General features: G+C 40.3%; 1 protein-coding gene across 1 annotated transcript; it reads right to left on the minus strand.

Moving 5' to 3' along the window:
- Positions 1-3,231: 3,231 nt before the first annotated feature.
- slc25a14 (solute carrier family 25 member 14) lies at positions 3,232-14,796 on the minus strand. Its single transcript, XM_029670972.2, has 9 exons — positions 14,642-14,796; positions 13,960-14,058; positions 13,306-13,444; positions 11,646-11,740; positions 8,987-9,072; positions 8,708-8,803; positions 8,379-8,503; positions 7,999-8,212; positions 3,232-7,434 (listed from the first exon to the last, which is right to left on the minus strand). The coding sequence occupies exons 2-9, from the start codon at positions 14,021-14,023 to the stop codon at positions 7,393-7,395; spliced, it is 861 nt and encodes a 286-aa protein (XP_029526832.1). The 5' UTR covers positions 14,024-14,058; positions 14,642-14,796; the 3' UTR covers positions 3,232-7,392.
- Between the last annotated feature and the right edge of the window lie 964 nt (positions 14,797-15,760).

Here is a 15,760-nt window from a genome sequence, read left to right on the forward strand (position 1 = left end):
ATACGAAGACAGCAAAGACAACTATGTAGCTAGCTAACACTACACTAATCAAGTCGTTCAGTTGAGTGTAATAGTTTCTACAGTGCTGCTATTCGGTAGACGGTGGACGTTTGCTAGCTGGCTAGCTGCTGGGCAGATAGCAGTGTAGACTACGTTAGGACGACGAAATACGATAATTACGCAATTATCTTTGATACAATGACGGCTATGTAGCTAGCTAAGAAGAAATTGCTAAGATTAGACAAATCAAACCGTTGTACTATAATGAAATGTAATGAAATGTAATGAAAAGTTATACTACCTGCGGACCGAAGTGCGGATGCGACCGCTCGCTCCAACCCGGAAGTATACTATGCTTCTGTTCCTGCTTCTGTTGCCTATATATGTGTTTGTTTAAATATCATACTGCAACCGCAAAATGAGGGATAAAGCAATTTCACAAATCCGTCTGTTTTTAAATGTTGCTATGCTGTAATAAAGCATTAGAACAGACTCTGGTATTACTTTATTTAGTGTTGTTTACACTGTTCCAAACGGGCAGAAAAATTATATAGTAATATAACAGGTTCCTGTTTGTAATGTAACAGTATCTCTTGTGCTTTTGACAATGACGAAATACCCTTTTCTGCAACTCTACGCCCTCACATCCCTCCCTCCCTTTCCTCACCCTTGTGCGCACGAACCAACCACATAGCGAATCCCGTTTAAAAAATAAGAGACACCCCGAATGACACGGTATGATTCGCACTTTAGATGGCACTTCCAAGTTAATTTACTGCTGCATGCTAATAGCCTTATTTCAATTCCTGACCATGAATGCAAAAACAGTAACAATCCTTTTGGAATTGATGTATGATGTATTTGAACAGGGAAATGTACCAAACCTAAGCTGATTCTTTTAATTCGTTGAACCATCATAATTATATTGAAAAAAATCCACTTTGATTTGATGAAGGTTCAAAATGACATGGCCCCCCTAAACTGGGTGTGCCCCACCTTGGCCACACCATTCAAAACGTTTTGGACATGCTACTGTTATTAGTTACATGTTACACATTCAATCTCAAAGAAGAAAAAACACTTGAATTTCTGTAAAACTTCAGAAGATGAACATCAGAAGATGTTCAAAGAGAAACACAGCTGCAGATAGAGTGATGACAGGGCTGTTGATTCAGAGGGGCGTAAGAAGTTGCTGTAATGTGTGTTTGTGTTATAGACTGTATGTGTCACGCCCTGGCTTTAGTTATCTTTGTTTTCTTTATTATTTTGGTTAGGCCAGGGTGTGACATGGGTGATGTATGGTTTTTGTCTCATCTAGGGTGTTTGTACTGTCTAGGTTTTTTTTGTAGATTTATGTAGTTGTGTTCATTCTAGGTGTTTATATAAGTCTATGGTTGCCTAGATTGGTTCTCAATCAGAGGCAGGTGTTTATCGTTGTCTCTGATTGGGAACCATATTTAGGCAGCCATGTTCTTTGGGTATTTTGTGGGTGATTGTTTCCTGTGTCAGTGCCACACGGGACTGTTTCGTTGACAGTTCACTTTATTATTTTGTATATGTGGGACCCAAGACAAGCATTCAGTAAATTATGCTTCATTCATATTTTTCATTTTCTCTGGTGTAGAGTTATACTGGAGCAAATGGTTGCTCCATTACTACCAAATCACTATCACAAAAAAGCATGTGGCTTTTCCTGTACATGATTATCAAATGAATAATGAATAGTTAGGGACAATTACACAGTGGGCAGATTATGATAGACCTGTCATTTGGACCTGCACTGACATGCTGTTCTCTTTACTTGCTCATAGATGGTGGATTCTCTGATGGTCCCTATGTGATCATAAGTAGCCTAATAGATGATGCCTAATAGATGAACAGTTCTCTACATACTTAATAAGATACATTTTATAATATTATTGAATGTTAAATTGTTATACTCTTACGGGCACTAAGCCTATTTCTTCACAAAATAAATATTCATCATAGTGTATTGTAATAAACTCACCTCTACAATTTGTTTTCGGTAGATGTCTGATTCTTCCAAACTATTTACACGGACCCTCTGTATATTCTGCAAATATACAGGTGACACCATCTGCTGCATAACCTGTGGGGGCTGGTTGACCAGCACATACTGCATCTGCTGCTGCTGACTCGCCTGCTGAACTGGCATTAGGTAGCGCACGGTATCGTAGCCATTACCGATGCCATACTGTACCGGAGCAGACGAAACACTCATAGTTCTGTAACCGTCGATGTATTGGCCCGGCGATAGAACTGTGGTGTCTGCGTCCGACGAGACGCTGACGGTCCTGTATGTCGTGGAGGTATTCTGAATAGACATCTTGCTGCGAGTGCGAAGAATAAATTCCACCCAGGTTGAAACTTTGGCTAGATAATGAGTGAAATATTGTAGCAGAGTAAACTAACTAGGTCCAGTCTCTGAAATACTGAACTTTGAGAACTGTGAAGGTGTTTTGTGTTGTACTACTACGCAACGAAAGCATTGGGGGCGGAGATCTATGCAAATGTCCTCCTGTCATACGTTGTTCTCAAATCACAGGGAATGTAGCCTACCTGAAATCTAGGCAAATGTACGTTCAGTTCGCCTCAACGTTTACTACGTTTCATGACGGTTTGTAGGCCTACCTAGCGACGTTTTCCCAAAACGGTGTACACCATTCTTCAACATCCTTGAATACATTCTCCCCAGTTTGGTAGGTGTGCTGAGGAGTCACCAGCTAAAATTACAAACTCGTGCAGCACACCATATGGTAAGCTAAATAACTGCCTTCTGGGCCACCATAATCACGTTTTTCCAACTGGTCGTTCAGTAGTTTTCGTTGAATTAATGATGCACACCGTTGTTGTTTCTGAAAGCAACCCAAGCCACTTAGATACACTATAAAATTAATTGGTCAACTGTATAATAGTACTCTAACATTAATTCATACTCATACTAGTTTTGACCAACACAATAAATAGGTCACTGTATGGATATTAATATGATTTATTCCAGCTGGTTCCAGGTATTAACCCGTATGCTACTACCGCCTATTTTTGGAAATCTGTCTCTCTATAGAATATACTGCATATGTCAATCAATACTTTGAGCTGCGATAGGGTTAGACCATTGTTTTTGTGCACATTCTAATAAAGATGTAATTTCCTTCTTGATTACACAACTGTCCACCCTGGTGTTGGGTGCTTAAAAATAAATACAATTCATTTAATTTGGGAATTAACATTTAATCAAGTTATTTATACAAAGCCAAATCAAATCTTTCACTGAAAATAGTTTACACAATTAACCAACTAAACACTCAATTGACTAAACAAGCAAAATATTTGATTGCAAATACAGTTTTAAAATCAACAGACATTTGACCAAAGTGCAAATGACCAGGTAATGACAGGCTGAAATATTTGATAGAGACCAAACAGTGTTTCAGCCAGCTGAGTCACACAGCAGTAGAGAATACAACCATGAAAAACAGAAATAAATAAGATAGTCGTCAAAATATAACCATACAGAAAGGCAAGTCTAAGCAGTCAAAAAGGTAACAACATTGTACTGTCATTGTCAATTCTCAAATTCCAATATAATGATAGAAAAAAATCCTTATTTGAAAATGGATTCTAATCTCGAATTAGATGTTCAAATCACTCCCTGAATTGACTCGACTGAAAATTATCACCCAAGCATGTATTAATATATATCAAAGTAATAATCCATTTGTGGTTGACAGCAAAATGCAGCTGGAGCCAATGAAAACAATAATTGTCCAATAAATCATAAAAAACAGCAGCAATGTTGTTCCTAAGCTAGACATGCTCACATACTGTAAGTAAAAGCATGCAGTAAGCCCTGCCAAGTTTTTAAACAGGAATGAGAGAAAAAGTACATCATATACTCTGCATTGCTGAGTAAAGGGGCAACAGGTTCAAGACTTCAAGAATGTGGTTTGTTAAGTTCATATGGGAAAACATGATCATGCAATAAATAAATAAAAATCTAAAATAGATAATGCTTTGGAAAGAAATTCAATAAAAAAGTTACTTGTAAAGTACTTTCGGAATCTCTGTGGGGAAAAAAGTGTGTTACATCATTGTAAAGACACAGATAAAAGCTAAAAAGCTTGACTGCTCAGTAATGCATGACTGCTGAAACAACATATTAAGCAACAAAACTAGTAATTCTAATAAAAATCAACATGGACATGGGCAGAGGTGCAGAATCAGGCATCATATAAATTAGAAACATGATCATGAAAGTAAAGTATAAGGCCTGAGTAAGAATGTAACAGTACAGTTATCCTGATACAACTGACCTACTCAGACGGCGCTTTGCAACAGTGGTTCAATAAAGTACAAAACATGCACACTTTGGCACAACAGCCCCCATATCCTAGTCCATTCAGGGCTTTACTCAAAGCTCAAAATAAAAATTCAAAGCAGATTCTCTAAAGTAACTATGTACAAGTTAGACATGCCTGTCAAAATACAGTATCCAACTTTACATGTGTGTATCTCTCTGTACATACATTTACATAATGTACACTGAACAAAAATATAAACGCAACATGTAACGTGTTGGTCCCATGTTTCATGAGCTGAAATAAAAGATCCCAGAAATGTTCCATACGCACAAAAAGCTTATTTCTCTCATATTTTGTATACACATTTGTTTACATCCCTGTTAGTGAGCATGTTATCCTATGTCAAGATAATCCATCCACCTGACAGGTGTGGCATATCAAGATGCTGATTAAACAGCATTATCATTACACATTATTGTGCTGGGGCCAATAAAATGTGCAATTGTGTCACACACCACAATGCTACAGATGTGTCAAGTTGAGGGAGCGTGCAATTGGCATGCTGACATCAGGAATATCCATGAGAGCTGTTGCCAGATAATTTCATATTAATTTCTCTACCATAAGCCTCCTCCGTCACTCATTCTGATTGGCTGGGCCTGGCTCCCCAGTAAGTTGCCCTGGCTCCCAAGTGGGTGGGCCTATGCCCTCCCAGGCCCACCCATGGCTGCGCCCCTGCCCAGTCATGTGAAATCCATATATTAGGGCAATAATTTATTTATTTTAATTGACTGATTTCCATACAGTTGAAGTCAGAAGTTTACATACACCTTAGCCAAATACATTTAAACTCAGTTTTTACAATTCCTGACATTTAATCCTAGTAAATATTCCCTGTTTTAGGTCAGTTAGGATCACCACTTTATTTAGAAGAATGTGAAATGTCAGAATAATAGTAGAGAATGATTTATTTCAGCTTTTATTTCTTTCATCACATTCCCATTGGGTCAGAAGTTTAGATGCACTCAATTAGTATTTGGTAGCATCGCCTTTAAATTGTTTAACTCCCCACAATAAGTTGGGTGAATTTTGGCCCATTCCTCCTGACAGAGCTGGTGTAACTGAGTCAGGTTTGTAGGCCTCCTAACTCACACACGCTTTCTCACTTCTGCCCACAAATCTTCTAAAGGATTGAGGTCAGGGCTTTGTCATGGCCACTCCAATACCTTGACTTTGTTGTCCTCAAGTCATTTTGCCACAACTGGAAGTATGCTTGGGGTCATTGTCTGTGTGGAAGACCCATTTGCGATCAAGCTTTAACTTTAGAAATTTCTTGCAAGGATGAACCAGACTTGGAGGTCTACAATTATTTTTCTGAGGTTTTGGCTGATTTATTTGGATTTTCCTATGATGTCAAGCAAAGAGGCAGCGTTTGAAGGTAGGCCTTGAAAGGCCTTGAAAGACATCCACAGGTACACCTCCAATTGACTCAAATGATGTCAATTAGCCTATCAGAAGCTTCTAAAGCCATGACATCATTTTCTGGAATTTTCCAAGCTGTTTAAAGGCACAGTCAACTTAGTGTATGGAAACTTCTGACCCACTGGAATTGTGATAGTGAATTATAAAGTGAAATAATCTGTCTGTAAACAATTGTTGGAAAGATGACTTGTGTCATGCACAAAGTAGATGTCCTAACCGACTTGCCAAAACTATAGTTTGTTAACAAGAAATTTGTGGAGTGTATCCAACCTGAGTGTATGTATTTCCAACTTCAACTGTATATGAACTGTACCTCAGCAAAATCCTTGAAATTGTTGCATGTTGTGTTAATATTTTTGTTCAGTATACTTTCATGGGAATCACCATGACAACCAAGCAGGTCCCAGAAAGTGTTTCCATTCCTGTGCATGCTTAGTGTTCCAGACAACAGCAGACACCTCTACTTCACACAAAAGGGTTGTGGTGAAATGTACAGAAGGCAAAGTCACTCTCCGGGTACCCAATAGTGGCTTTGGTTCAACATTGGACTAAATTCCCATCGCATCTTACTAAACATACATATAGTCTCCCCACATAAAAAAAATACTAGTTTACTATGGAATACTGCAGTACTTACTATAGAATTCTGTAGTAAACTATAGTATACGATACTACACTGCAGTGTACCTTAATCATTTGTAATACTTAATATAGAATATTTTAGTATAATGTAAAATACTATAGTAAATACTACAGTATACTATAGACCACAAAAACACTGCACTAAATATTACAGTAATGTCAGCAAAACTACAGTAAAGGCAGCAAAAACACTACAATGTATTTTAACCATAGTATAGTATTTTTTCATGTGGGTCACCGTTGTCCTGAGTTCCTCTAACAGACTAAACAGCACCTACTGTGACCTTTACTTACCCAGGTAAGTCATTGAGAATAAATTGTCTGACAATAACAACCCGGTTAACATGCCATGCATCGTATCCTCTTCTAGCTAGCCCTGCCCAAAACATTGAAGACATTATTTAAACGTCAGATCAGACAGGCAAAACCCCAATCCTATACATTTAACAGCCATGGTCTTTTCTTGCACATCCCATGCAGTATAGAGATGTGTTTAAAAAACTAGTCAGACACAATCAGAGGCCTATTCCACATCCTTAAAAAAGCTCAAGTAGATCTCCAGTTACCGTTCCGCCTAGGATAGTCCTCCTCCTTTTCCCACAAGCTCACTTTAAAATGGTAACAAGCTGGCAGTCAGCGTACCTAGCTAATACCTTATGGTCCAAACAGGCTTCCGTCCTCAGCTACAATCCTAAGCTTTAGCTGCTAGGAGTGGCATCAAGGATGATTGATGAGTATGAGGAAGTGTTTAAAAAATAAAATAAATAAAAAAAACATTAAAAGTTGTATAAAAAATAATAAATATTATTATATTTAACTTAGATGAGCATGCACATACAGATTGTGTGACGAGGGAGGGATTGTGAATGAAATGAAGACAAAGTGCTGGGGTGTTTCCCGCGCTCTGATACACTCTGGTCCGACGGAGTGTCCACTCCCTGTTCAACTATAAGGGGAGTTTCTTCAGCTGCTCAAACGTGATGAAGAACTAAAGAGCTCTAGTTAAGGACAATACATGGCGGCAGCCCTGAAGCACAATCATGACATTGTCTGTGCCCATACAAAATACTTAACTTAACTAAATAAAATGTACGTTTTGTATGGTATTATACAATATCACTGTAAATATAACAAGGTTCCTCCTTGCATATTTTGCTTCACTGTAAGAATTTGGCACCCTCTACTGGTAGCCAAGGAGAAAGGGGACAGGAGTGCCATAATACAAGCTGTACACCTGACAACAGTTCTCCGTTCCACTCTGCTGTTCTCTCTGAACCTCTGAGCAACAATAGGGTGATAGAATTAGAACATGCTCCAGTTCCCAAAGGGAGAGTAGCTCAAAAACAAACTGACAACTTGTCCTGCAATGCTGAAGTCCACCTACTTTTACCAGGCATGGTTCTTGGATGTCTAAAATACTCAATATGAACTGATGCAAAACTGAACTGACCTAATAGAATGCAGAGAGACAGAGTTCAGATGACTCCGTTATTTGGATCATAGTGCTGATCACAGTGGGTTTGAACTTTGATTCCAGTGATGGAAAGGATACAATGATGTTCCATGGCCCCAGACGCAGCCAGTTGGGCCAGAAGCCCTTGTAGAGGGCAAAGAATCCTTCGTTCTTCCAGGTCTGCATCAATCCGTCCAGCGTGCCTTTATACATGGGGTTCCCAGACAGCACTCGCTGGTTCATCATACGCGTCCGCACCACATCCACTGGGTTGGAGGCTAGAGCCCCCGCCAGGCCACACGTAAAACTGGAACTGCAGGCAGAGAGACCGATGTGGGAGAAGCCAGAGGTTCAGGTGTATAATATACACACTCACTGTTAGGTTTTCGATTATCTTTCTCAGAGAACATGACGGTACATTAGGAATAACAAAAATGATATATTTATATGCATTTTACAATATTAATGTCTAAACTCACATAAAGTGTGTGAGTATGGTGTCTCCCATAGTGCCAGACTTGATGAGGTGCTTCTTAGTGATGTCATAGACAGGAAGCTCCACTCCCACTACGATGGCTGCCCGCTGAGCTGTAGGGATGACGCCCTGAGGATGACAACAGTATAAATACAACAACCCGAGAGTACCAGTCACTCAACGGTCTTCAGACAGCCAAAAATAAATAAACTCAGTGGTCACAATCTTACAAAACAACAAAGCTCTTCCATGAAAATAAAAAACACAAAAAAAATCTTGATGACAGATCAGAGCCACTGTTTGATAGTTTGTGACCGAGGGGGCACCACTCACCCTCCACAGGCCACGGGTTCCCTCTGTCTGGTAGATGTTTATGAAGTTGGACATCATGCTGCCTTGTAAAAGACTGCCCTGGGCCTGCATGCGGATCTGAACACAATATAGAAAATCAGGGCCTGCGTTCAGCAGGGCAAAACGTTGTGAGACGTTCAGATTATGAGATGCCTCAAACATGCCTCTCTGACACAAAAAGGAGTCACGTCAGTTCTATTCATGACATTACTATCTGCAATGTCCAGTATCTAGATCTTTCTGCTATCTACACGTTTTCACCTTGACAACATCAGTGGGGTTGGCCAGAGAGGAGGACAGGACTCCAGACACCACTCCACAGAACACATTGATCACCATAGTCTCATCTGTCAGGGAAAAGAACGGACAGCCGGTTACTCCTCCACATCAAACACACACAAAGACAGAGAGAAATTCTAGAGGTAGGTGCAACATAAAACAAGTGGCTATAATTCTGAACAAGAGACTTTCAAATGATCATTTAGAGGGGAACATGAAATCTAAAAGGTCGACAAACATGCAGTAATCAACTCCAGACAGAAAGTCATGAGAATTAGAAAGCATACAGAGAGCCATTAACCTATTCATTACAGCATAATAAGTCAAAGAATGACTACTAACTAGAACCCTCTGCAATTTGGATTTGTCACCATTCAAAACATACTACTGTAATATTGTTATTGTATTGAAATTGCACCCTGCCCCTCTTACAGCACACAGTTTGAAATGGAACGGGGACTATGATTTATTTATTAGTGATTATGACAGTTTGGGTTAAGACGAGAAACAATTATCAATATAAGTCACCAGGTAAACAAAACAAATCGACATTGGAAGTAAGAGAGACAGAGGAGAAGGAAAGAAATTATGGATTAAGTTTAGATCAATAGTTACAGTGAAACCTTGATCAATGTGACCAAGAGTTAGTGTGGTCCTGGTGCCGTTCATTATGGCAGGAGAACGGGCACTGGATCCCCCCGCCCAACCACCACACCAGGCAAACCACAGCCTGTACCAAAAATAAGCATTCAAAACACATTCGCACAACCTGGCAGAGTGAGGCATACAGAGCGAAGAAGCACAACAGCAGCAGAAGAGAGGTCTTCTCTTCACAACACAATCACAGATAACGCAGTCCCCATTCCAGTGATTCATTTGAGCCGGATCCTGCCGGCACAGGATCTGGCACCTCTCCGTTTTAGACTATTTCTTTCCAGAACTTATTTGGCCGGATCCAGTACCTCTCGTGGCATGAAAAATTGTCACTTTTTGCAATATAAAAATTCAAATAAAAATGTTCAAAGAATAACTGCTGTTCTTGGTCTGTTCAGAAAGAAATGAAATAATTCAGAATTAGCCTACTATACAATGAGAAGCCCTATAATTTTGCCACATATGACCAATAGCTTCTTTAAAAAATATTGCCTAGCTATCTGTCGATTGTGTGTAGCCTAATAACAAGGCATAGCCTGATCAGGAACGCACGGCAAATCTGACAGTGAATAGCATGCATACAAATAAGGGCTTTCCAAAAACATTTAATATACAATTGCGGAATAACACAGGTTGGAAAGTAAATGGCTCCTGCTGAACAGAGAAGACTAATCTGTCTGCTGTAGACTACCAAAACATCTGATCAACTTCCAAATAGTGTTTTACAAAGTGGTATAACAGACACCGGGTTTAGGCTTTTGGCACGAACACATTGGCCATCACCGGCAAGTGAGCTGCACATCATTGGGTGAGCATGGAAAATCCTTAAGTCTCAGATAAATCAGTGTGTCAACCCCTCTACTAACTAGGTAATCTCTTCTCAAACTCCATTTGGTTCCATTTCTCTGTCTACTGCAGGTTCAAATAATCCTGTAATTGTTTGTGCAGTAAATACTCAGTCTCTCAGTAGAGATTGCTTCCTGTGATATGGGAATACATGTTGGCGCCAGTTAATGTAATGCAAACCTATTAATAGACAACTGATGAGATTTGTTCCCTGTTGCAATAGAGGCTCCCAGTCTCCTGTTTATATTGGGCATTAGTGACGGCAGTTAGGCACTCTCGGTCTGTGTTTTCAGACATCTGCGTCGATGCAGGTTGTCCAGACAGGTATTTAACATGTTTTCCCAAACTGTTATTTTAGCTGATGACAGTACGAGAAAACGCCCTATAAGCTCTATTGGAAAGCCTAGAGACATAACAAAAAACACTGATCTTCAGAAGAAGCAACGCAATGGCCCATTTCAAAATGACAGGCTTTATTTAAACCCCTGTTGATTGTTTGTGTGTGCAAATGAACAGTATGGTGAAGTTACAAGTACTGACTGCTGTCCCCTCTACCCTTTCAGGTTGGCCAGCTAACCTCTTCCCTCCAAACTCATGGCTGTAAAAGGGTGACTTTATTGTCCTGCCCTGGTATGACTGTTGTTAAGGTCAGTCCGTTACATGAATTTGGCTGGGACATGCAGTTCAGTACTCATACAAAAGGGTCGCCAGATTTCATGTGCATGTCGGAGATCCTTGACATTATAAACAACTGAAGTTAAATAATTCTGAGGGCAAAAGTAGATGCCACAAGATACGACCAAACCTCACGTGTGACCCACAACCACCACCCCACACAGTCACTCTCTAATTACTACTGACTTCTTGTCATTGATGATGCTTCCAGATTTATGCCCGGTTTTTATACAACATGCTAAAAGTCTATACAGTTGTAGAAGGCACCAGGCAAACAGAAGAGACTACCTTATTACAAAATAATGCCATTGCCTATGACAGCACTAATGTATGCAATGCATTGTTGCTTACATCAGCTGTCAGGTGTCATAGATGGATGTTTAGGGCAAAAATAATCATTTCAAAAAATGAAAGAGCAGAGAAAATGATGCGAGATAGAAAGCAGTGGGGAGTCATTGAAACCCACCTTCCGGATGGGTCACAAATAACCTCTTGAGTGTGTTGTAGGTCCCGATCTTGATGGTCCCGTAGGAGGCTTGCCTCAGGAGAGCTGGGGAGATCCTGCACAGAGAAAGACAGGAGTCATTTCGGGGAGTGTCAATTTTATGAACAAGTGAAGAGCTTTTTGCCTAACGTTCACACCCCATTACTTTTCCATCAGGACTGTCAAGACATTGGCAGACATTTGTATTTTGCCTGGGAAGGTTGGTTCCCTGCAACTCTCTTGTAAATTGAGTTAACGACTATTGTGGTTATCACATTGGTCACTCCGATCTCAGATTGTTTCTAGACTAACAGGTATTTCAAAGGCTGTCCCCTGATCAAAACCACAGCCAAGAAGAGTGTTTCCCCCCCAGGGAAAGCACCTGCCCACTTTCCCTGTAAAAAGTCACGCTCTCACATACAAGACCAGACTCCATTTCAGTAGCTCAGAGGTCAATAGTTGAGAATGAGAGAAGGTTCTATTAGAGTGGCTTGAGGTTAATGGATAGTGGAGCAGGTTTATATGATAATGATCTAACTAAGAAGAAAAATATTCTGTTCAATTGCGTGTTCTACAATGGTAGAAATGAGTCTCTTTGACACAGTGTATGCTTGCAAATTAAACATTTGTTGAAAAGTGCACCCGTTAGATTTAGATTTTCATATCGTCATACCGTCCTTCTCTCATACCGGGATATACGGTATTACCGGCTTAGTACACAAGGGGGCATTAGGAAATGTAGCTGGCTATATTCTTTCTATTATAAACATTAGAAATATGATTGCCATGCATTGTTTACTGCAAAAAAATACATCGCTTTTTCACTGTAAGCTAATTTAGGCCTATGTACGAGGCTGCCAGCCAAATAGCCCTTCTGTTGTCATCTGATGAAAACAAAGCTATTTTCTGCCGAATGTGACACTAATACGTCTTCCGTGAAGAAAAACTACATTTGCACATCCCAGATCATGCTACTGTTTTTTTAAAAACATTAACTTTCAATAAAAAACACGCCCCGTCAATACACAGCTGGACTCACCAGCTCCCGCTTTCTCACGTTATGCTATTTACATACAAACACGTGACTGTCAACTGTTCTGGGGAACCACGTCAAGCTTCATAATGTAAAATAATGTGACAGGTAAAATGAAGATTGCGATTTGATTTATGCCCTAAAGTACTGCTCAAGTTGATTGCAGGTATTTACTTAAAATGAAGCTACAAATATTAAATCTATTGAAAAAATTTGCCCCGGGCAAAAGGGAAACCCTTCATGTCAATCCCTGCCCAAACGGGAATATGTTCTACCATAGCACACCATATCAAATACTGTAATATGTTCTACCATAGCACACCATATCAAATACTGTAATATGTTCTACCATAGCACACCATATCAAATACTGTAATATGTTCTACCATAGCACACCATATCAAATACTGTAATATGTTCTACCATAGCACACCATATCAAATACTGTAATATGTTCTACCATAGCACACCATATCAAATACTGTAATATGTTCTACCATAGCACACCATATCAAATACTGTAATATGTTCTACCATAGCACACCATATCAAATACTGTAATATGTTGTCCCCCCCCCCCCATGTGTAAACCATATTATTTTTGGTCACCCAGAGTACAGTGCCTTGATGCCCTCCTCCTTGCCGATCTTAAACAGGGCGTGGAACATGCCCCGGTAGCGCACCTCCATGTACTGGGACTGGCCCTGCACCTGCAGCCGCGTCTTAGTCAGGTCTATGGGGAACGTACCTGGGGGGAGAACAACCAACAACATCATGACATTGTTTAGTTCAGAGATCACTGGTAGTATTTAAATGAAATTACAAAGTGACCCCTCAGTAACTAAGATCAGGTAATAGTATCTCACTGCAATGAGGTGGACTAACAATGCAGTGAATGCAATGCAAATCAATGTGATTGCTTTCAGCAAGTAGGTGTTGCATTGTTTAGCTTTTTTCTAAGGAGGTGTAATATAATTTATGTTAGTTTATCTAAGAGGTTACACAAGTAAATATAGAATTGCTTGGGGTTGCACACAATTTCATCTCTGTAGATCTACTCCAATGGAGCACCATCATTAATAATTGTATGTAGCATCCATAATACAGGGCCATCGCCATCAGTCAAGAAGAAAGACTGCTGCAAATCTCTGAGTGCTTCTCAATGCAGCTAAACATGAGTCTTAAATGTGTGTGGGAATAGAATAATGAAAAAATGCATGATTAAAATAAATTAGTCTGAACAGGTTTTGGTGCATCACGTACCGAATTCTGCGACAATCGAAGCCATCCCTCCGTAGATGAACGGTTTCCAGTTCAGGTTGGCCATTTCGGTGGTGGCCGCTTCTACCTGATCGAGCCCCGCTAAAAACAACAGGCCGCCGAGATACAAATAAATAAATAGTTGTAATCGTACATCATTTAACATTGTGCTACCTGATCTAATTACTCTACGAGATCTCATAAAATCAGCGTCACAGAATATTGCACCGGAAAGGATACCCTCTTGTCAAATATTCATGAAAGAGCCATCGCAATTGTTGGGAATTTCTATTGGCTGCAATTTAAGTCAATCGAATTTTATAGCATTTCAATTGGCTTTAGTTGCTACATTCCCCGCCCGCACCACTGTGTGTAATGTTAACGTGAGTGACAGCAATGTCGTTCAGTATTTTCACCCCGAGATGACCCAATGTCATGTTATTATCTGATTATTACGCTAGCACCAGTTAACACTTAAAAAATATAGAGGTGAGTCCCCGTCATCTGAAATGTCAGTCAACTCAACGGAATTTTGTGAACCTGTTGGCCTGAGCCTGCCGGCAGCGCCGCATGTTAGCATTATTCAAACAAACAACCAGCTAGCTAGCTAGCTAGCTAACGTTAACAGTTATATAAATAACTAGAAAACCCTCAACAAAGCGCAGAACCATATAATGACACCTACCTGTAATGTGAATAAAAGTCGTGCCCTGTTATTTTATTTTGGATCTCATATCTTCGACGTCAAGTGGGTTAACTCAATAAAAACATCACAAAAGTTATCTGGCTACGTAGCTTTCCATTTCTTGTGCACTTGCGCCGAAACAGGAACTGAGGCACCGGAAGTTTCTTCTTTTCGGTGGGGGTTATCGGCAGCTGGCATCTTAACGTTACGGTGCATTCCCGCCGCTTACTGTATTGGAGTGTGAGCCAGAGACAGGGAGAAACTAAATCCTACCTGCCAGCCCCGTTTCTCTTAAAAAAGGATCACAACTACAGGAGGTTGGTGACACCTTAATTGGGGAGAACAGGCTCGTGGTAATGACTGGAGTAGAATTAGTGGAATTCCATTTGCTCCTTTCCAGCCATTATTATGAGTTGTCTTCCTCTGCAGCCTCCACTGAATCTACTCAATATACTCTTTAAACTAATTTACTGTATCCCCTTCTCCCTCATACTAGATCTCAGCCAATATCTTTCCCTCTCATATTGCCCACACTGTATACATGCTCCACTGCCTTTGTTTCCTGGCAATAATCACACTTTCCTGTTGGATGCTTTCCTATCACATTCAAAGTCTTATTCAATAGCCTCCTCTCTTCTGCCCCTTCCTGACTTTCCTCTGTACTTGAAATAAATGCCTGCCCTTAGTATCTCTAGTCCACTGCTCCTGCCATCTCTGCACCATCACTGTCCATATCAAGCTTGTTGCCTCTGCCTTGCTCATTGAAACTACAACATCAACATCCCCACTACTAAGTGCTTGTTTAGTCAGTACATCAACTTGCCACACCACATTCCTGCATTACAAATGCTGACCCAGTACGTCCTGCCCTTGGATCTTTTGACCTGTGTAAATGATCTGTGTAAATGGCCACAAAATCCTGATACACAGTATCCAGACGTCTATTAAACAAACCAGACGGATCAACACCCTCCCTATCTTTCCGTAGGCTCTCCAACACTTCTAGATCAACTACTGGAGGCGGGAGTAGCCATGGTGGATTTACCAGAATAGCTACCGTTGGACTAAACTCCCTTCCTTACAGTCTCATCTCCCTCGCCTGGGTACTACCCACCCACC

Source organism: Oncorhynchus nerka, linkage group LG10 (genome assembly GCF_034236695.1).
Source record: "Oncorhynchus nerka isolate Pitt River linkage group LG10, Oner_Uvic_2.0, whole genome shotgun sequence".
Classification (NCBI taxonomy): Eukaryota; Metazoa; Chordata; class Actinopteri; order Salmoniformes; family Salmonidae; genus Oncorhynchus; species Oncorhynchus nerka.

Excerpts from the sequence above, each read along its gene's own strand:
- slc25a14 (XM_029670972.2), bottom strand. The coding sequence starts at position 14,023 with ATGGCCAACCTGAACTGGAAACCGTTCATCTACGGAGGGATGGCTTCG. Across the intron at positions 13,445-13,959 it reads TTCGATTGTCGCAGAATTCG|GTACGTTCCCCATAGACCTG; the intron begins GTACGTGATGCA and ends TTCTCCCCCCAG. Across the intron at positions 9,073-11,645 it reads ATTTGTGACCCATCCGGAAG|ATGAGACTATGGTGATCAAT; the intron begins GTGGGTTTCAAT and ends TTTCCCTGACAG.